Raw genomic sequence first — 22,004 nt, 5'->3', positions numbered from 1 at the left:
TGAGGGATAGAGGGAGATTGCTTTTATTACAGGGAGTCTCCTTCAGAATGCAGGATGGGAGGTAACTATGATGTAACAGTGTAATGTGGGCTAGGTGACATGAGGGAGATTGCTAGACTAATGGGGGAGAGAGGGAGATTGCTGCTATGTCAGGGAGTCTCTTGCAGAATGCAGGAGGGAAAGTAACTATGATGCTTTTATTACAGGGAGTCTCCTTCAGAATGCAGGATGGGAGGTAACTATGATGTAACAGTGTAATGTGGGCTAGGTGACATGAGGGAGATTGCTAGACTAATGGGGGAGAGAGGGAGATTGCTGCTATGTCAGGGAGTCTCTTGCAGAATGCAGGAGGGAAAGTAACTATGATGCAACAGTGTAATGTGGGCTAGGTGACATGAGGGAGATTGCTAGACTAATAATGGAGAGAAGAAGATTGCTGCTATTTCAGGGAGTCTCCTGCAGAATGCAGGAGGGGAGGTAACTATGCTGTAACAGTGTAATGTGGGCAAGGTGACATGAGGGAGATTACTAGACTAATGAGGAAAAGAGGGAGATTGCTGTTACTGTATGTCAAGGAGTCTCCTGCAGAATGCAAAATGGGAGGTAACTATGGTGTAACAGTGTAATGTGGGCTAGGTGACATGAGGGAGATTGCTAGACTAATGAGGGAGAGAGGGAGATTGCTGGTATTTAAGGGAGCTTCCTGCAGAATTCAGGAGGGTAGGCAGCTATGGTTATAATGCACAAGCATAGCATAGACTGTCCCTGACAGATCGCTCAACACACAGCACTGACATATTGCTGTGTGCTGAGCGATCTTGCTGAAGGATTCTGGGTGATGTAGCATTGCTCGGAACGCTTTAGCATCTCCCAGTGTGTAGGCCCTTTTACTGAGCAAATCTCTTCAAACAGTTTACAGATTTGCTCCTTTTTAATCGCATACAATGCTGGTTAGTAATTACAGATTTAAGACCGGTCTAAACCCCACCCAAGGTTATTATCAATATTCTCTTGTGTAGCGTGATTTAAATTAGCATTCCCACCTACGATAATTCAGCAGATGAGATTTCTCAGACAATGTTATACTAATAAATAATGGCCGTTTATAAACTGCGGCAGTGATTGGTGGATAATCGCTGCTATGGAAGTGTTACGGACAGGATAAACAAACTCCTGCAGAATCTCCTATTTCCTCCAGCTTCAACCTAGAACTCAGGGGACTCAACCAATTGGAGGATAAAATTCCTTTACATAAAGCGTAACTGAATTCAATACAGAGCACGTACAGTGTAACAGCAGGACAGAACAAAAACACACAATTTAATCTTAAAATCCAGAAACTAATTAACTTCAATTTATTAGTGTTAAAAGGTTGCGGTCCCCTGTCAGATGAATTTGAAATGAAATCAAAAATGGCTTCAGCTTGGATCAAAGTTAAGTTTGGAAAGATTCTATAGAACTCTTATTTATATCAATGTTTAAAGCATTGCTTCTATGGAGAACACAGGGGTGGTCAAAATTCAGCACTTACAGTACAAATGCTCTACTAGCGAAGCTGCAGCAGGGCATGCTGGGATGTGTAGTTCTTCAGCCACTGGAGAGCCACACGTTGAATACCCCTCACTGTAACGTGCCGACTTCGATTGGAACCATGACTTATGTGATTTTTTTAGGCGTAAATTTACTTAGATGGGAATCTATTGAAGAAGCGATGTTGCTTAAGCAACAAATAAGATTTTATCTATTATCCTCTAGAACAGGGTTGGCCAAACCGGTCTTCAAGATCTACCAACGGTCCACGTTTTCCAGATCACCTAGCTGGTGCACAGCTGTAGTCATTACTAACTGTCACATTCCCAGAGATTGCTAGACTAATGAGGGAGAGAAGGAGATTGCTGCTGTGTCAGGGAGTCTCCTGCAGAATGCAGGAGGGGAGATAACTATGATGTAACAGTGTAATGTGGGCTAGGTGACATGAGGGAGATTGCTAGACTAATGAGGGAGATTGCTGCTATGTCAGGGAGTCTCCTGCAGAATGCAGGAGGGGAGGCAACTAGGATGTAACAGTGTAATGTGGGCTAGGTGACATGAGGGAGATTGCTAGACTAATGAGGGAGATTTCTGCTATGTCAGGGAGTCTCCTGCAGAATGCAGGAGGGGAGGCAACTAGGATGTAACAGTGTAATGTGGGCTAGGTGACATGAGGGAGATTGCTAGACTAATGAGGGAGATTGATGCTATGTCAGGGAGTCTCCTGCAGAATGCGGTGCACCAGATCACCTAGCTGCTGCACAGCTGTTGTCATTACTAACTGTCACATTTTCAAACCTGCTGCATTCATTCCTACTATAGATCCACAGGTGGCCTGAAAAACATGAACTGTTGGTAGATCTTGAGGACAGGTTTGGCCACCCCTGGTCTAAAAGGTGCCAAATAAATAAGTAGATTCTGATTGGTTGCTATGAAACCAACATCCCATCTTCAATAGGGGATACGGTCGTATTGTCGACACCACTTAGGTCGACAGTCGTTGGGTCGACAGGTGGCAAGGTCAACAGGTGTCTAGGTCGACATGGGACAAGGCTGTCATGGTTTTAGGACGACATAGCGTTCGGTCAACATGGGTTAGGTCGACACTAAAAAAAAAACATGTCGACCTTTTGACCTGTTATTTGAGCCAACATGTGCCGACAGGCGGTATTTCATGCCCTACCATCCACTAGGGCGTGGTGGGAGAATAAAATAGTGCCCCTGCCCCGAAGAATTGCGAGCGTAGAGAGCGATGCAAGGTGACTTTCAACTGTGTACATGTTGACTGTGTCGACATTCGGGTCAAAAAGCAGTAAAAACAAACCATGTCGACCTAACCCATGCCGACCTAAACCCATGTCGACTTTGCCACCTGTCGACCTTCACCCATGTCGACCTAGACACCTGTCGACCTTGCCCCCTCTCGACTCAAAGGTGTTAACCTAATGACTGTCGACCTAAGTGGTGTCAACAATACGATCCACACCCCTTTAATACAACTCCTCTTTTTAGTAAATTTAAATGGGATTCAGAGGTAGTTGCAGCTTTGCAAAACTGCAACTGTCAGTGATAGGCTTCCGGGGGGCTGCCATGAAAATAAGATGGAAATAAAAAGATAATACACTATGGGGGGTATTCAAACTTGGATTGTGATTGTTACGACATTCGGAATCCTGGACCATTTTTGCTCTGCTCGACAGGTGGAATTCAATGTTCCACCTGTCGAGTGTCGAAAAGTGGGTGTGTCGGCGAAAACAGCTGCAGGATGTCGAGAAATGCCCATGAATTAAACAATCCACAGCCGTTTCCGACAAAACAGATCCAAATAGATTTTTTTTTTTTAAATTTAAAGTCGGATCTGTTTTGTCGAAATCCGCCTTCACTGCTGTCGGTAATGGCAGCCTTCAATAGGCAGCGGGTGCTATTTCCCCCGTCAGAAATAGCGCCTGACATTGAATACCCCCCAATACCTCTCTGAGAATCTGTCACATTGGCAGCTAGTTTCATAGTCATGTATTGAGGCTTAGGGGGTTATTCTAAATGCTTCGGTCCCCTGAGCGACCGAGGTTTTGCGCCTAAGCATTTCTGCACGTGTTCAGACGCAGGGTGCGAGCTGGCACGGCAAACGACATGTTCGCCGTCCCCCTCGCACCTAGCAGATTTCTCCCCGGCTGCGAATGGATAATTATGCATTCATTTGCAGCCGTACGGGAATTCGTGGTGTATTGCAGCGTGCGGGGGGGGGGGACGTCTGTTGGACTCACAAAGGCTGCGAAATTTGCAGCCTTGCGAGTCAACCAGAATAAGGTCCCTATTCCTTATAAGAAATCCGTAAGCTTGCTTTCATGCACCTCCGCAGTCACTATGCTGCTGGGACTCGACCATAAGCACTCTGTTAAATATTGATGTTACTGGGAAAGAAGGAGAGGGGGTCTAAGTGTCCCAGAGGCTGCGTCTGTCTGTCTCTAAGGGACTGTTACACGGAGATGTGGCTCAAGTGTATCTAGAAGGTGCGGAACACGACAGAACTCCACAATTACAAAGTTACATCACGAATATCCATAAACTCTAATTGCAGGCAGAGAAATATAGGCTGGGTTACAGAGCCAAGATCAAATATATATTTAACACAGCGTTTTGCCTGGCTGCGCTGCATAATAACATCCAAAAGCATAAATTGGCTTCCCAAGCACAGTAGGTAATAAAAACAACACACAGGTTCCCAAACCTTCCATCAGTCTCACAGTCGTGTCATTTTGAAAGGAGACAAGGGGCAACGGCAGTTATCAGTGGGAAGAGACAAACACAGATTTGCTTTTAGGAGGTTTTAGATCAAACGGTGACAATGTGCAAGACAAACAGCACTTTCTGGCATACGGAGGAATCAAAGCAGCGCGGAAATTCTGCCCAATTGGGAAGATACGGTTGTCACTGATATTTCTGCACCCCTCACCACGCTCCCCTTGAGCAGTGAATTACATACATTACATCTTAGATGTGTTTTTTGTTTTATTGTTACAAAAAAAAAGATAATTAATGTTCATTATGCAATGTATTACAAATCCGCTACACTGCTGCTGTGCACAGTGGGCCACGATAGCACCTGCGCTTTGATATTACATTTACATTGCATAGTGAATATTTAATTATCTGGGGATATTAATAAATACCTGTTCATAAATGAGAGTAACTGCACTTCCTAACTGTGACTTTTACCAATGCACCTCCCTGGAAAAGCTAGTGACATCGAGGGGGGTGGGGGTACTTTTTACCCAGGCCTGGGTCTGCTGGACCCTGTTGCAGGGAGAGCCAGGCAGTGGGGAGAGAGATGACAAGCTGCCGCAGGACAGCCTCTCTCCCCAGCTCAGCACCGTGTTGCTGAGCTGGGGAGAGAGAGAGCTGCAGCATGTAATCTCTCTCCCTCTCATTTTTTTCAAGGGGTCATGGCTCCCAAAAGGCAACACCCCCTTAATTTTATCGGGGCCTGGCTGACGTGCCAGCGCCCCTGGGTACAGCCAGCACCACTCTCCAGGTTCCAGTCCACGCTGCCTGTATTTCTCCTGCAAACTTGCTCCGCCTTAAGTGGATAAAGACTTTCAAAACCCTTCCGCAGAACAGTTACCCAGAACAGTTCCCCGGAGCATCTGCCCCAATGGCAGATGCTCCGGGGAACTGAAAGGGTTGAACTGGCTTTCATCACGTTGACTGTGATTAAATGTGATTAAATGGTGGCCCAGTGGTGAGTTAACATCTACTGATGGCTCCTGCCCAATCTTCCAGGTCCCAATGGTCATGTAATTTTCAGTTCCAGGTCCAACGTGCACTCCTCAAGCGTTAATAGTAATTGTATTTCCCCCAACACAAACCTTTCCTTATTCGAAGCCTAACCCAAATGTCGACTTTTTCACCTGTCATCATAACGGTCGACATTGCGGTTTACATTACGAATGTCGAAATTGCTATTGTTGATCTTCTGACAACATCATTCCCGGCTACATCTGGTGGCATGAGCGAGGAGCGTACCCAGTGCAAAACGAAGAAAAATCATCTTGATCGTAAAATCGTTTTACTGAAGCATCGAGCCGAAGAACGCCAATTTGTTTGTAAAAGGGGATAAAAATATCTAATTAATCGACTTAGCCCACGTCATAACATCACCTAACGAGACATAGAATCACAGATGTAATGCTTCAAGGTAAGAGGTTTCGACTTTTCTATATTGAAGTTGATGGTCCATTAATAGCTGCCATGTGGAACCTTCTCAAGGATAAAATGATCCTTGACTCACGACACTTGAAACAGATTATGGGATGAAGATAAACAACGGTGAATTATACATTATGGCTCCTGTGTTCGCTGTAGCTCAATTATATATTTAAACTACAGAATGAATAAAAGTCAAGACTAGAGAGGGATCAATTCAACAGATTAGCATCAAAGTCATATAAAAGTGTTGCGGAATATGAGAAATGTTGGGGGGGCGTGAGACTGAGGTCTGAGCTTAGGGGGTGGAATGGGAAGGTGTAATAAATTCTAGGAACGCCCAGCAAAGTACTACGCCATAAATCTGGTTGTAATGTGGCCCCAGCGACTGTCATCTGCTCAATAATACAGTGATGTCTAGTAAGCGGTAATGTACCCACTAATAATGTGCAAGGCACCGATGCGCCCCCGCGCTCACCCGGTCCACGGAGGATGGGGGTGCGAGTGTGCGGTGGCCCGGCTACTGTGCTACACAGTAGCCGGGGGAGGAGAGGTGTCGGGCGGCTGCTACACGGAGGGGGGGGGGAGCGGGTGCCGGGCGTGCGTCAAACCCGACTACTGTGCTACATAGTAGCCGGGAGAGGGGGGGAGTCAGGCGGCCGCTACACGGAGGGGGGGTGCCGGGCATGCTAGTAGCCGGGGGAGGGGGGTGTCGGGCAGCTGGTACACAGGGGGGGGGGGGGGGTTGGGAATGCTCTTGCGGACTCACCCCAGCCTGGCGCGTCACTCCACGGGGGGCAGCGATAGGGGTGGAGGGGGGGACAGCTGCTCCAACTTCCGCCCTCCAGTGGCCGGCGTCCTAGGCAAATGCCTAAGGCTGCCTAGTGGTGGCGCCGGCCCAGTTTCCTCCTAGAAAGATGGACCTGGGCCAGTAATAATGCTCGGAAAGATGAAATATGCTCAACCAAAACGTAATAAAGCTAATTAGGATGTAATTTGGTCTCAGGGAGAGAGAATTGTGTCATAGCAACCTTGCATCACTGTCAGGGCCTGATTAAAGGTTCCAGGTGCCCTAGGCTAATACACATGTACAACAGTACATCGACACTCGGTACTCAATCTACCGGAAAACGGCTATGAGTTTGACAATCCGCGGCCATTTACGACAAAACAGATCCGACTTTAAAAGTTTGATCTGAAAGCCTTCAATGCTGTCGATAATGGTATATTATTGAATAGGTGAGTTACCAATATTTCCCGTCTGGAAATATTGGCATATATTCAATAACCCCCCTTTGGCTTTAGGCTGCCCAGCTGGCGCTGTAGTACAATGTACATAAAGTAATGGTTCCATCAGTAAGTTACATTGTCACAGCCATCTGGCAGTCACCTTAAACATGCTACCATGCAGCGCAGGACACTCTTTGCGACTGAGGCGCTCTGGGGTCCGCAATCTGTACCATCTTTTACTTTACAGTTTGCATCTTATTGACAGTGTAACACCACTCTCCGGAGTAAATTTACTAAGATGGGAGTTCTATTGAAGATTGGATGTTGCCCATAGCAACCAATCAAATTCTATTATCTTCTAGAAGGTGCTAAATAAAAAGCAGAATCTGATTGCTATAGACAACATCCTATCCTAGCCCGGATCCCGCTCCCCCGTTGCAGGGAGTTGGCTGTGGGGTGAGATATGGCAGGCTTCCGCGGCAGCACAGCCTCCCTCCCCAGCTCAGCACATGCTGCTCAGTCAGTGTGCTGAACTGCACAGAGACAGTTGCAGCAGGAGCCGGTCATCTCTCTGCCTCTCCTTTGTTATATTTTTCATGGCCACAATGCCTGGGACATGGCACGCCAAGAGGGGCATGTCAAGAGTCATCCCTGCGACTGCTTGGGTCCCAGAAAACATCTTTATGCTAGTTCCCGTTTTTTTTTTTTTAAATAATGATGGAGTTCTATCAAATAATTTGAAATAAATAAATGATATTCTATATTCTTGAGCTCAATATATTGTGTAAGCTACAGGTGTTCCTTCATAAACCTAGGGTCAAAACACCACCAGGTGCAGAACAACCATCACGACTGAGCTGCTCCAACAGGTCTGTATTGTAGGGTCTTCATCATTAAATTGCTTCCTGAGAACACATCAGTTGACACAAGCATAACTTACAACCAATCATATGTCGCCTCTACAGAACAGAATGCCCCCCCCCCCCCCCTCTCTCTTCACAGTCCTTGATAAAAGCAAGATTGGTGGGTGTGCAACCGCATTGATCCTTGATAAAAGCAAGATTGGTGGGTGTGCAACCGCATTGACCACATTTTGGTTATACTCAGGGCTATTTTTCAGCAGGCTCCAGCAGGAACTGAGGCCCTTATTCTAGTTCACTCTTTCTGACAAAATATTTCTTAGATGGACAAAACCATGTGCACTGCAGGTGTAAAACCCCACCCAAATCTAATTATCCCTGCACAAGTAACACCTGCCTCACCTGCAGTGCACATGGTTTTGTCCATCTAAGAAATATTTTGTCAGAAAGAGTGAACTAGAATAAGGCCCTCAGTTCCTGCTGGAGCCTGCTGAAAAATAGCCCTGGTTATACTGTATTTTTGCCCTAAACACTTAATTATTGTACATTATTTGCAGATCCCGTAAAAATAATTAAAAAATTAACAAATTCCTGTAGGATGGACCGTCATTGAGGATTTGCAAAATAAAAGCCCAAATAAAGAGAAGACTAGAGACCCATGCTTTCTATTGGTATGTCGGCGTCTGTATTCTAACCGACGGCATCCGCCGGTCATCCATAATGTAGTCCTTCATAAAGGCTATAAATACTTTTAGGGATCCATTCGCTATTGGGATACCGTCGCTATGTTGATAGATGAAGGACAACATACAGATGTAGCCGCAGTCATCCAGCCAGCTCTCGGCACCCCATTTACCAAGGTGCGCCGGCGATTGTGGTGCGTCTGTGACACTCGTGCACTCTATTCACAGCAATGGACGCGTGAGCATGTGAGGCACTCGCGCATCCGCTGGCACGCCAGCAGCCAGGAGTGCATCGCCGGTGGCTCTATCTCTACATTAAGTTGACCACTAAAGGTTGACAGGGCTTAGGTTGACGCATGAAATTGGTCCTCTACTCTACTCAAAGTTCTCGAGTGTGTAAATTGCGGAGTGGCAATCGTTAGAGGGCTGTGGTCCGAAAGGATCGAGAGTGATCCCGAGAAATTTCCAGGCTTGCCAGACTGGACACTGAGGCACAGGCCGGAAAATTCTCGGGATTGCCACTGAAGGGGTTAAATGTCCCAGTTGTTGGGTGACGGAAAGTCCGTTGATCAACAAAAACGTGGCCATTTTGACGAAAAACGGTTGCGGACCTGACAATCCATGGCTGTTTTTTTTACAATAACTCCATAGAGAGGCGGGTCTGTAACAGGCGAGTCCAGGCCGTGATGGCGAGTCCCAGCCAGGATCGAATACTGAACTGCGAGATTGAATATCCCCCAAAGAATGAAAAAGTTTTAAAAGTTTTTAGAAAATTCCCCCAAAACACTTGTTTAGATCCCTTGAAACAGTTGACCGTTTCACCTTGTGGGTGCTGGACAGTTTCCCGACACGCGTGGTCCCGACGGCCACCGGTTATTCTCCCTCAAGGGGGTCCACGATCCCCATAGAGGGAGAATAGAATAGGTGGGAACATAGCGAGCCACCGTGCCCGCAGCGTGACGAGCCCACAAGGGGCTTTGTTGAGCTTGCCATGCTGTCTGAGTCCGGCCAGTCGGGATCCCAACATTGGGCTAATGACTGTTGGGATCCCGACTGTCAGGACCATATACCACACCCCACCTTGCTGACCATATGGTGTCAAACTAACTTTCGGATACCCTGTTAGAGAAGTACAGGTGAGTGTAATGGGATTTGCAGGATTTTATTAAAAACAAGTTACAGTGGATCGGTAACTTTCCCTTAATATTGTTGAAAAGAGGTAAACAAACATCGGCGATTACCAGAAAATCATCCCGAAAAGTTTGTTATTTACAGTATGGACAACATAGGAGTCTATATTGTCAGTGCAAATGAAGATATGCAATCCATTGCTTTGCCGTTCAACAAATCTCCCTGCCAGCACAATATTTTACACATTCACCGACCGTTCCAATGTCCAATTTAATTTCCCTTAGAGAGCGATATTGATATAGTATAATGGGCGCAGTATTGAACAGGAATGCCTTTATATGTGCAAGCTGATAAACCAGCGGCAATATTGTTTAGTTAGGCGCGAGCATACCTGAAGCCCAGAGAAATTTGCTAAATTGCATATTGTATTCATTTCTATAATCTGCTTTACAATACTTTTTTCGGAGGCACGGAAAGAATTTACAATGCGATAAAGCCGTTTAATTTAAACGAGGTTCCCGAACGGATATGAAAATATGGATCATGTGTTTAGATATGCAGGGAAGCACAACTTGTGCATAACATACATTAGTTGTATAGGATTATTGTACACTACTGATGTATCAAATAAATAATTCAGTGGAAACAGGATGGGTTTTTTCTACTTGTTTTTATCTTCATTGTATTGCTAGGACTATGGTCCCATACAGCAGCCAGCTTGAGGTTTTCCAGGTGTTGTAGAACTGTATGAAGACTCCAGGACATTGGCCCTTATTCTGATTGATTCGGACCGCTGCGTGTGCGGTCGGATGGCCGATGTTTGGTTTTTGCGCATGTGCGAACGGCTCGCACGACCGAACACGCGGTGAGTTCCGTGCAGAGAATGATCAGTCGGAACCGTCCGAGCAGGGGGTGGAGAGGGTTGTGAAGGGCTGTTTGGGCTCATTACCATATGCGTACGCCCCGCGTTTCATGGGCGTTCCCATGAAAACGCTGTGCGTACGTATGGTAATGCGGTCATGACGCTTGTGTGGGGGGCTGACAGCTGACATAGCCGGATGCCAGCTGCCCGCCCATATCCCTGCTTTCATACGGAAACATGTCCGAGTGGTCTGGAGCACTCGGTGCTGTCTGACCGCTCGGTCCAACATTCGATGGTCAGCGACCATTGGAGGATGGGGGAGGTTCCCACAGATGGAGGAGGTGTTCACACGAAACATCCACTTGCGGTCCGTTCGCTCTGCGTCTTACAGCGTTTGGACGGTGTGAGCGATCGTACAGTAGGCGGGGCTAAGAACACTCGGTTCCTGTCCGAAATACGCATCCGTCCGAATCAACTAGAATAAGGGCCAATGTGAGGCGAGGCAGAGATTGAATGAACTTGCGTTAGAGTGGGGTATTTTACCTATAGGCTACAGGACTGCAGCCCCCCAAGGAAAATCCGCCATCTTGCTCAGCCTTAGTAAAACCAGATGCAGTCCGTGAGACTGCACTGGCTTCACTGTGACTGACAGTGACTTCCTATTGGAAGTCCAACCTGCCAGTCACCCGCAGTAATGTAGTCCTATTGGGAGGCGTTTCCTATCTCTGGGACTGTCAGTCCAGGCTAAAATAGGCAGGGAAGGGGCTTCCTGTAGGAAGCCATTCCTTGCTATACGGTGCAGCCCTAGCTGGCTTCTTTGTGCTCTAGCCGATGCGGCCCAGAAAAAACAGGCTTTTGGGCATGTTTAGTACGGTTGCAGATACTTAGCATTCGGCAGGTCCAACGCCTTTTAACTGCATTGCACAAATGCTGGGACCCTGGCAGCATGGCCAACAACCGCCTCCTACGGTCAGATAGTAGCCGCCTTTATTTTCCTGGCTACAGCCTGTGACTTTCAGCCATGTAGCTATATAATCAGAACTACTTATTTTCATTCTAAAAGAACACACGTGATTGGATAGCTCTGTATCCACTGCAACTTTCTGCTCATGTAAAACAAGATAATTAATTTACTAGGTAGTGCAACGGTAGTGGAGACATAAGCAGTAGACACAAACCACTTTCTCTGATCTAGAGGAGGGGTGGGGAGGGGGGTGTAGCTGGTGGTGGTGGTATGTATTTTTCTATATATTTCTGAAAAGACCTATCTCAATCCTCTACGACAAAGCAGCAAGCCGTCCCTCACCTTTTCATGTTAGCTTTAATTAAAACCGCAATAAAAATTACTGTACTGAACGTGTTCCAATTCAGAACTTTATTTTCTAGGCACAAAAACAACAAAACTCATAAAAGTAATCAAAATATTTCAAAGGCAACGTAAATGAAAACCAATAGAAGCCATTAATATTCAAATTACAAACACTTCACTTAGATTTTTTTTTTTTTTTAAATGAGGACGATCAATTTATTTTTTAAAACGCATGTTTATTCCCAGCTCCTGTATCAATAAACCTGAAATGGAGAAAGGTTCAAACACTGGAATTAATTCACAGTCACATCCTGCAATTTATCCTATTTTCTTTCATATTTTAACTTTTATAAAAAAAAAAATACAGGCAACAAATACACAAATCAGTAGTCCGGCCCTGATAAACTCTAAATGTAATATAAACCAATGACTTCAAAAAGGTACACATTCAGCACACATTCCCAGATGACCTCCTTCCTCACTATATGGTGATAGCCTTATTTCTTCCCTCTATGTTTGGCCTGGCCCTTCACACTCTCTGGCCTATGCCCCAATACTTCCCTCCACACTCCCTAACCAATGTCCCAATACTTCCATCCACACTCCCTAACCAATGCCCCAATACATCCCTTCACACTCTCTGGCCAATACCCCAATACTTACCACCACATTCTCTGGCCAATGCCCCAAAACTTCCCATCACATCCATGCATTCCCAACCACGGCCCTCAAGGCACACCAACAGTGCAGGTTTTAGTGATATCCAGGCTTCAGCACAGGTGACTTAATTAGTACCTCAGTTATTTTGATTAAACCATCTGTGCTGAAGCCTGGATATCACTAGAACCTGCACTGTTAGTGTGCCTTGAGGACTGTGGTTGGGAATGCCTGCTCTAGTCAATGCCCCAATACATCCCTTCACACTCTCTGGCCAATGCCCCAATACATCCCTTCACACTCTCTGGCCAATACCCGAATACTTCCCACCACACGCTCTGGCCAATGCCCCAATACTTCCCACCACACTCTTTGGCCAATGCCCCAATAATTCCAACCACACTCTCTAACCAATGCCCCAATACTTCCTATTACACTCTCTGGCCAATACTTCCCTTCACACTCTCTGGCTAATACCCCAATACTTCCCACCACATTCTCTGGCCAATGCCCCAAAACTTCCCATTACACTCCTTAGTCCATGCATTCCCAACCACGGTCCTCAAGGCACACCAACAGTGCAGGTTTTAGTGATATCCAGGCTTCAGCACAGATGACTTAATAAGTACCTCAGTTATTTTGATTAAACCATCTGTGCTGAAGCCTGGATATCACTAAAACCTGCACTGTTGGTGTGCCTTGAGGACCGTGGTTGGGAATGCCTGCTCTAGTCAATGCTCAATACATCCCTTCACACTCTCTGACCAATACCCGAATACTTCCCACCACACTCTTTGGCCAATGCCCCAATAATTCCATCCACACTCTCTAACCAATGCCCCAATACTTCCTATTACACTCTCTGGCCAATACCCCAATACTTCCCACCACACATGTTCTGTCCAATGCCCCAATACTTCTCACCACACTCTCTGGCTAATACCCCTAATCTTCCCATCACACTCTGGGTAATACCCCAATACTTCCCACTGCACTCTCTGGCCAGTGTGCCAATACTTCCCTCCACACACTCTGGCCAATGCCCCCAATACTTCCCACCACACTCTGGCCAATGCCCCAATACTTCCCCTCTCCATTCTCTGGCCAATGCCCCAATACTTCCCCCTCTGCACCTTCTGGCCAATGCCCCAATACATCCCTTCACACTCTCTGACCAATGCCCCAATACTTCCTTTCACACCCACTGGCAAATGCCCCAACACTTCCTTTCACACTCTCTAGCCAATGTCCCAGTACTTCCCACCAGACCCTCTGGCCAATGTCCCAATACTTCCCCTCCACACCCTTTGGCCAATGCCAGAATACTTCCTTCCACATTCTCTAGACAAGGTCCCAATACTTTTCACCACACCCTCTGGCCAATGCCCAATACTTCCCACCACACCCTCTGGCCAATGCCTCAATACTTCCCACCATACATGCTCTGGCCAATGCCCCAATACTTCTCACCACACTCTCTGGCTAATACCCCAACACTTCCCACCACACTCTCTGGCCAATTCCCCAATACTTCCCCTCCACACCTTCTGGCCAATGCATCAATACTTCCCACCACGCTCTCTGGCTAATGCCTTAATACTTCCCACCACACATGCTCTGGCCAATGCCCCAATACTTCCCATTGCACTCTCTGTCCAATGTGCCAATACTTTCCTCCACACGCTCTGGCCAATGCCCCAATACTTCCCACCACACTCTGGTCAATGCCCCAATACTTCCCACCACACTCTGGTCAATGCCCCAATACTTCCCACCACACTCTGGTCAATGCCCCAATACTTCCCACCACACTCTCTGGCCAATGTCCCAATACATCCCACTACACTCTCTAGCCAATGCCCCAATATTTCCCACCACACTCTCTGGCCAATGCCCCAATACTTCCCACCGCACTTTCTAGCCAATGTCCCAATACTTCCCCTCCACACTCATTGGCCATTGCCCCAATACTTCACACCACACTCTCTAGCCAATGCCCCAATGTCCCAGTACTTCCCCTCCACACCTTCTGGCCAATGCCCCAATACATCCCTTCACACTCTCTGACCAATGCCCCAACACTTCCTTCCACACTCTCTAGCCAATGGATATGTGAGACACAACATGGATATCTTGTAGCATATCAATGGACACTGTATCAGAACAGTAAGCATTTGGTTAGCTCAAGCACCCCCCCCTGCAGAGTGATGCTAGTCCGCCTAATACCCCCACCCCCTCCAGCCAAACACTAAAATCCCCCCCCCCCTTATAGGTGCCTAAACCTAACCCCCTTCTCCCTGCAGCATAATCCTAACCTTCCCCTCCCTACAGCCTAACCCTGAGTGCCCCCACTAGTACCTAAACCTAACCCTCCCCTTACCCAGCCGCCCGCTAGCTTGCCCTGAATGCATACCGATCCTGATCGGAGTTCCAGTACCGGTGTTGGGCGGGCAGTCGGGATGCTGGCATCAGTAAAATGAACACCAGAATCCTGACCGCTGGGATATCAACCGCATCCCGTCATAACATGACATGCTGTGAGGGTGAAACACTGATTTGTAAACCATTCCTTAAAAGAGATTTTGAAAAGGTGAGGATGATTTCTGAAAGGACAGAGAATGAAAAAAAAAAATCCCCTAAAAAAGGGTAATTGCTTGTCATTTATCCTTAGGATTGGTTTTACTACTTATCTACTTATCTTCCGCCCCCTTTTCCTGAGAAGCCCACCTATACATTCTGTGATTTATTGTATACAATATCGCATCTCATCGCATTGCATCGGTTTTACAATGCAATGAAATGAGATGATATCTAGTACAAAAAGTACGTGCAGCACATTTACTTTTTGAGCTGTGCGATGAGGTGTGTGACGGGAGCGCGCATCTCATCGCAACCAACAATTGCACCGTGTATGGGCACCTTTACAGTTGGCCCCCTGAATCTTTCAGCATTTGACGGTCAACAGATAATTCACATTGACCAAGATGGTAAGGAGGAAATGGCAGGCTAATCTCACATTACTAGCACACATCTGGGAAGTGACAAGGAACTTGCGATTAAAAGATAAGAAACTATAAAATCTGCTAATCATGGCTTACAAATAAGCACTAACCTGTAACTTTCTGTATTCACGCCACGTAAAAAAGACATTTCCTGCGCAGTTACCGGACGATTTGAAAGGCACCATTAAGTAATAAGCATTAAGCGATACAAAGCTGAGCCAGACACATTTCCATATAGGAGGGCAAAGAATCGACATCCCTCAGGATGTTTTACACCAACACTGAATACAAATGAGAAGTGTTACACCGAGGTCAGCTTCCCAGATTACTTATACAATCCAGACTTTTCTTAGGATGCGTAGCACCTTGCTGTTTCCGCCAGCCAACCCTTGCTAGCATTGCTGTCAATCAGCCGTGGATGTGAATTCATTTTTCTCCGAGACTAATTATTTTTCAGAGGTAAAAATGATTCCCTGAAGTTGATTTTTGGCCTGTTGCTAGATGGGTGATGGTAAGGCAACTGTTATAACTAAGAATGGTTCGGAAAAACGCTGCATTTATAATATCCACTTACATTATATAACAATAGGGCTCAGTACAGTACAGATGATAAATGTCAAACTAATATATAAAGGCCATTAAAAGGAACATTAAAAAAGGCCTAATTTAGGTACTTGTTTCCTAGCAGGGCGCCCAGATTTCCTACGTACGCTAGCGTAGTGAAATCGCATCGCATCGGCCATTTTAGTGTTATTCATTCACTGCTGTGTTGGCCTTGGGGGATCGCATCGCATCTCACCTACCGCAAAATCGCATGCGATTTTATAGGGTGCGATGCCATGCCATTATCTATACAATTGTATGACATACAATGAGGTTTTAGTGACCTCCCCACTATCCACGCCACCCCGAAGCGTGGCGAGCGCAGCGAGACCCGCAAGGGGCGGTGGAACGTGTCCTCCGACCTTTTCATACCCCCCCCCATCCACGTGGGCGTGGAGTTTATTTTATATAGTGTGGCGAGCACAGCGAGCCACCGAGCCCGAAGTGTGGCTAGCGCAGCTTCTAGCTCAGTGGCTCGCCACACTATATAGAATCAACTTCACGCCGATGTGGATAGTGGAGGTATGAAAAGGTCGGTAGGACGCGTTCCGCCACCGTTCGCCATGCTTCGGGGTGGCGTGGATAGTGGAGGGGGTCACTAAAAGCTCATTGTATCTCATACAAGTGTATAGCTAATGGCATGGCATCGCATCCTATAAAATTGCATGTGATCGCATGCAATATTGCAGGAGGTGCGATGCGATGCGATCCCCCGGGGCCAACACAGAAGTGAATAAATGACATAAAAAAAAAACGCATTGCATCGCACGGCACTAAAATGGCCCATGCGATGCGCTGTGATTTTCCGACGCAGAATAGTCCACTAAGCAATTTCCTTAGTGGCGCCCTGCTAGGAAACAAGTACCCTAAATTAAGTGTGTAGGCCGGACATTTACGCCTTGTCCTCGGTTTGGCAGAAAAAGGACCGCATGGTGGACAAAGAAAAAAAAAGTATCAGTGATCCTCATCAGTACAGGTTGAACATCGATGATCGGGCACCTGATTGTCTGAAACCTCCTTTGGGGGATAATTCTGAGTTAATCGGGGACTCATTTTTAGCATCTGCACATGTGCAGAATCTTGGCGCGAGTGGGAAGGGTGAACTGCATGTTCATGAAGTGGGGTGGGGTGGAGTCAGGGGGCACAGCCCATAGGAATGCCCAGTGTTTCATGGACCTTCCCATGAAAAGGCTGGGCATTTCCATGGTAATGGCCCAGTGACGCAGTGCGGGGGGTGGGCAGCTAACGACAGCGGAGGATGTCAGCTGCCAACACGCCTCCCGCACAGGGCGCTCGGAGATCTGAGACACCACAGAGGAGGAAAAATCATTTCAAGGCCGTTCATCATCATGGACATGCCCACCCAGCATTTCTATGGGCCCGCCCATGAAACTCTGTGCGGACCCCATCGACCTTCCCCCTGCCTGCCCATCAGTGAGCAAATGCCCCAGCAAGTGTGAAACTCGCTGAAGGCATTCGCTCTGAGGGGCTTGCAAATGCGCATATTTGCGAATGCACAACCCCCAACCACATTGGGACCAGGGGCAAATTCAGACCTTAGCAATCCGGCCTGAATCACCCCTTTGTTGTGCCAGGTCCTGTGAAATTCTTCTAGCATTGGGAGCACTTTTTGCTAAAAATGTTTAGTCGCAACACAATGCAACTAGGACACACGTGGAGATTGTGCGGAGTAATGTGATATAGGACACTTGTATATCTGTGTGCGACTGAGTCTCTGAGTCTGTTCATGAACTGCTACGATACCATAGCCGCATGTGGAGTAATGTGATATAGGACACTTGTATATCTGTGTGCGCCTGAGTCTCTGAGTCTGTACATGAACTGCTACGATACAATAGCCGCATCTTTTTTTTACAATACAAGATCCGTTCTTCTCTACACAGACTCAGTCGCACGCAATATACACGTGTCATATCCCATTACTCAGAACAATATCCTTGTGCGTCCGAACCCCACTGTGTTGCAATTAAGTCTCAATTTCAGCAGAAAAGCAGAGCTGCGCAGGACCCAGCGTCGCGCTCACGCCAGGCCTCTTACGCTGCGTGGATGTATTGAGGCTGGATGCATGAGGATAGATCTGTAGAAGACTCATCACACCTCAACTTCTCCAAAGAAAAGAGAGAAAAGTGACAACACTGAGGTTCCATGAGCGCTTCTATCATTGCATATCACATTTATAATGCCCTCTGAAGTCTGAAACACACAAAACATGCATTGATATGCTAAACCGCTCATAAAATCATAAGTGACCCTTTGAATGTATGAAAAAGACTGACAGAACGGTGAAGACAACAGAATGAAGTGCTGACGTCGGGCTGCAATGATAGAAAAAGCCAACAGGGGAAAAAAACAAAAACCTCAAGTCAGACAGTTGACAGAAATGGAAGGAGGGCGTTCTTGGAGGGTAAACCGATGTTCTAATAAAGCTTGTTACTGCGTCTTGTACAACTGTCCATGTGCCAAATCACTTATCACAAGGAGGAACCTGAGCAATGCCTCAAAGCCTGTGATTTAGTGAATCGCCGAGGACAGTTTTAAATGGATTGCCACTGTTCCCGTGTATCCGTTATCTATCAACTTTCCATTTGTTGTTCTAGGCCAGTGTTTTTCAACCACTGTGCCGTGGCACACTAGTGTGCCTTGAGCTGTTCTCAAGTGTGCCTCCAGATCTAGAGATGCCCAAACTTGTTTACAGCCACCACCAGTTCAAGTGTTATTTATTGGTCCCTTCTTTTCATTTAAAGGGCCAATGTATTTTATTTGTGTTACCTGTGGACATAGGCGAATCTAGAATTATGGTAATGGGTGGTCCCAAATCTAGACACAACAGTAGGGGGACCTTAGCACGGCGCAGCCGCGCACCAAAAATGGGCATGGCCTCATGGGAATGAGGCGTGTCATCACAAAAAGGGGTGTGGTGTTACACTTTAGACCATACACAGTAATGCCCATAACACATTTTTGCACACTCTGTAATACCCATTACACATAAAGCCACACGCCGTAATGCCACTTACACATAAGGTCACACACCATAATGCCCATTACACATTGTGCCACACATCATGATGCCCATTACATACTATATAACAAACTGTTATGCCCATTACATATTTGCCACATAAGTGCTGCTTACCTACGTGCTCATTGCTAGGGGGTTCTTGCTTGATGGCACCATAGTACCCATTACACATGATGCCGCACACCATAGTACCCATTACACATGATGCCGCACACCATAGTACCCATTACTAGTGTTCATTCTAGCACCCGCCATATTTGAAAACCCATGTAGTTGCTCTTCCCTGCCTGGGGTGTCGCTGTCTGCTGTGGTGTTTCTAGCACAGGTCTGGTTTGCATATCAGTGCTGATATACAGACTACACTGCTAGAACCTCTACAACAGACAGCGACACCCCAGGCAGGGAAGAGGAACTGCATGGGTTTCAAATATAGCGGGTGCTAGAATGAACACTACATTACACATGATGCCGCACACCATAGTACCCATTACACATGATGCCGCGCACCATAGTACCCATTACACATGATGCTGCGCACATAATGTCCCTTACACATGATGCAGCACACATAATGCCGCTTACACATGATGCTGCACACCATACTGCCCCTTACACATTAAGCCACACATTATGCATAATGCCCCTACATACCGCTACTTATAGCGTCCCTTAAGCAATGCCCCCAAAAGTGCCACTTACTGTAAATTCGCTGCTGCTGCAGGGAGAGATGGAGAGCGGTGCAGCTGCTTCTATGGGGAGAGGAGCAGAGCGCAGCGCAGAGCACGCTCACACTCCCCCCCTGGTGTCCCCTCTATCCGAGTGGACATTTGAAATATTGTGCGCGCTGTTGTTGTGCATGATGTCGGGGGAGCACGCCGGGCGCCGGCACCACATGATTAAAGGGGGGGGAGGCTGAGGTGAAAGCGGGAAGAAGAATTGGAGTGGAAGCTGCAGGGGTGACAGTCATTGACAGCTGGGCAGAAAGCAGGGGGCTGCCCGGCTGCATTCAGAGCACTGCAGGTCACGGCTGTTTGAAATAATACCCCTTTCACAACAGAAAATTCAGGGATTTACCCGGGAATATGGTCCCAGGATCATGCAGGGACATTCCCAGGCTGACACCTTATACACCAGCCTAGTCCCTGCATTTTCTGGTGTGAGGGGGAGAGACAAACACTTCCCTCTCCCTACCCCCCTTTAACCAACCAGCGATATCTTCAGAACCAACTGACCCATTTACATGAAACCAGTATCATATTGAAGAACTTTTGAGTTGGCTTCAAATGATTTTGGTCCCATGAAACTGGGCTGTTTGGTTACAGAGAAATCTGCCCTTCAGTGATGCTGAAGGTGGAACTTGCAGCCGTTGAACTGGGTGGGGGTCGGAATTAGCGGGTCCCATGTTATCCTATAGGGGAAATGTTCCAAATTTGCCTGGTCGTATCTCCGGTTCCCAGGGGGCTAGAAACACGGGGCTGGGCTCGTTGGAAAGCTCCATCCCTCAGCTACAAAATGGGCTAATGGGTGGTCCTGTGCACCCCCGGACCATCCCCTAGATTCGCCTATGCCTGTGGAGACCAATGTGAGTGTTTTTTATATGGGGGGGGCAATAGGTTTGTTTTTTTCCTGTGGGGGGCAATGTGTTTTGCCCTGTGGGGACCTCATGGTGTGCCTTGGCAATTTTACAATCTTATTTAGTGTGCCGCAAGGTAAAAAGGTTGAAAATCACTGTTCTAGGCTATAAAGCTTGGTAACTTTCTAAGATAGCAACATCCCTGTCTGCAAAGCTATTAGCGGAGCGGGTGGGGAGGGGAGCATTACATTTTCCTGATTAAAATGCACTTAGATGTGCTTTCATTCAAAAGAGCAATTAGAAAACAACACTGTTTAAAGTCCGGCTGCACAGATTGAGGGAAGGTGGACCAATCTCATGTCCCCACTTCTAATCAATTTACAAGACGAGTCGCCGTGTTTTAACTCTGTAAGTGTGAAAGCTGAAAGCAACACCCGGCAAGATATGTGAGTCAGTCATTGTTGAGATATAACAACAGACTGAGACTTGACATGTGAAATTACACTGGAGGGACAGCAGGTGGAGCGGTCGTGTATGTTGCTATAACCAAATGTACTGGATTGATTAATAAATAAGACAAGAGGTCCATTCAAATGGGCCGATTCATTAGAAAGTGGCGTACCCTTGTCAGATGTCAGCCAATTACTGTACCTCCAACATCACCAGTTTTCCGGCAATACCCTACAGCGAGGAAGAGCTTGTGATGTGGATGGATGCGGTGCAGTGGACATCATATAAATCACCTCTAATTGAATTTTAACCTTTAGACTGGGCAAGCTCATGATTTTTTTTAAAGGAGGGGGATTCAAAATGTGGAAGATCTAAATTATTATCTTTCTAGGGAAGATCTCAGCAGCAAACACAAGATTGGGTATCCACCACAATGCCATATACAGAAGACAGGCGGTAGTGCCAACACAGATAACTGAACATCCTTTTGGATTACTGCAGGAAGGAGTCTGCTGGAGGTCAAAGTCAATAAGGACCAAGAAACCTCACTGTAGGCAGCAGTCATATTTTGGGTGCAGACTTCAGCTTCATCCCTCAAGGTTCTACTTTCACCAACCTATCAACTTGACCTAACTTTTTTTTTAAAACTTTAAGGCCAAGAGCCTTCTTCAGAAATGGAAAAAAATGCAATGACACTTGTAAGCAGCATTGGAATTCTGTCGGAATTGAAGGAGGACGATGCCTTCTGCATGTAGCTCCGATCCCAGCACTGCTGGAATGGGATCCAACATCGCGATGTTCACGCAGGAGGCCAGCTGAGTAAGCTTCAGCTAGAGTAGCTGATTGACGGAAGGTGGTCTGTGAGTCT

At 46.8% G+C, this 22,004-nt stretch overlaps 1 protein-coding gene across 2 annotated transcripts in view; it reads right to left on the bottom strand.

Moving 5' to 3' along the window:
- SLC36A4 (solute carrier family 36 member 4) overlaps positions 1–22,004 on the bottom strand; it is a 174,735-nt gene that overhangs the window by 69,098 nt on the left and 83,633 nt on the right. The window contains exon 11 of one of the 2 annotated variants that reach the window (XM_083170136.1): positions 11,951–12,071. The exons of the other annotated variant lie outside the window; for it this stretch is intronic. Within the exon in view, the coding sequence (XP_083026262.1) occupies positions 12,025–12,071 (47 nt within the window). The 3' untranslated portion in view covers positions 11,951–12,024. Of the gene's footprint in view, positions 1–11,950; positions 12,072–22,004 lie in introns of those variants that run through there. 2 annotated transcript variants of the gene reach the window in all.

Source organism: Crinia signifera, chromosome 2, assembly GCF_055691185.1.
Source record: "Crinia signifera chromosome 2, ASM5569118v1, whole genome shotgun sequence".
NCBI lineage: Eukaryota > Metazoa > Chordata > Amphibia > Anura > Myobatrachidae > Crinia > Crinia signifera.
Note: the sequence above shows the minus strand (reverse complement) of the source record. Positions and strands in the feature narration are given on the sequence as shown.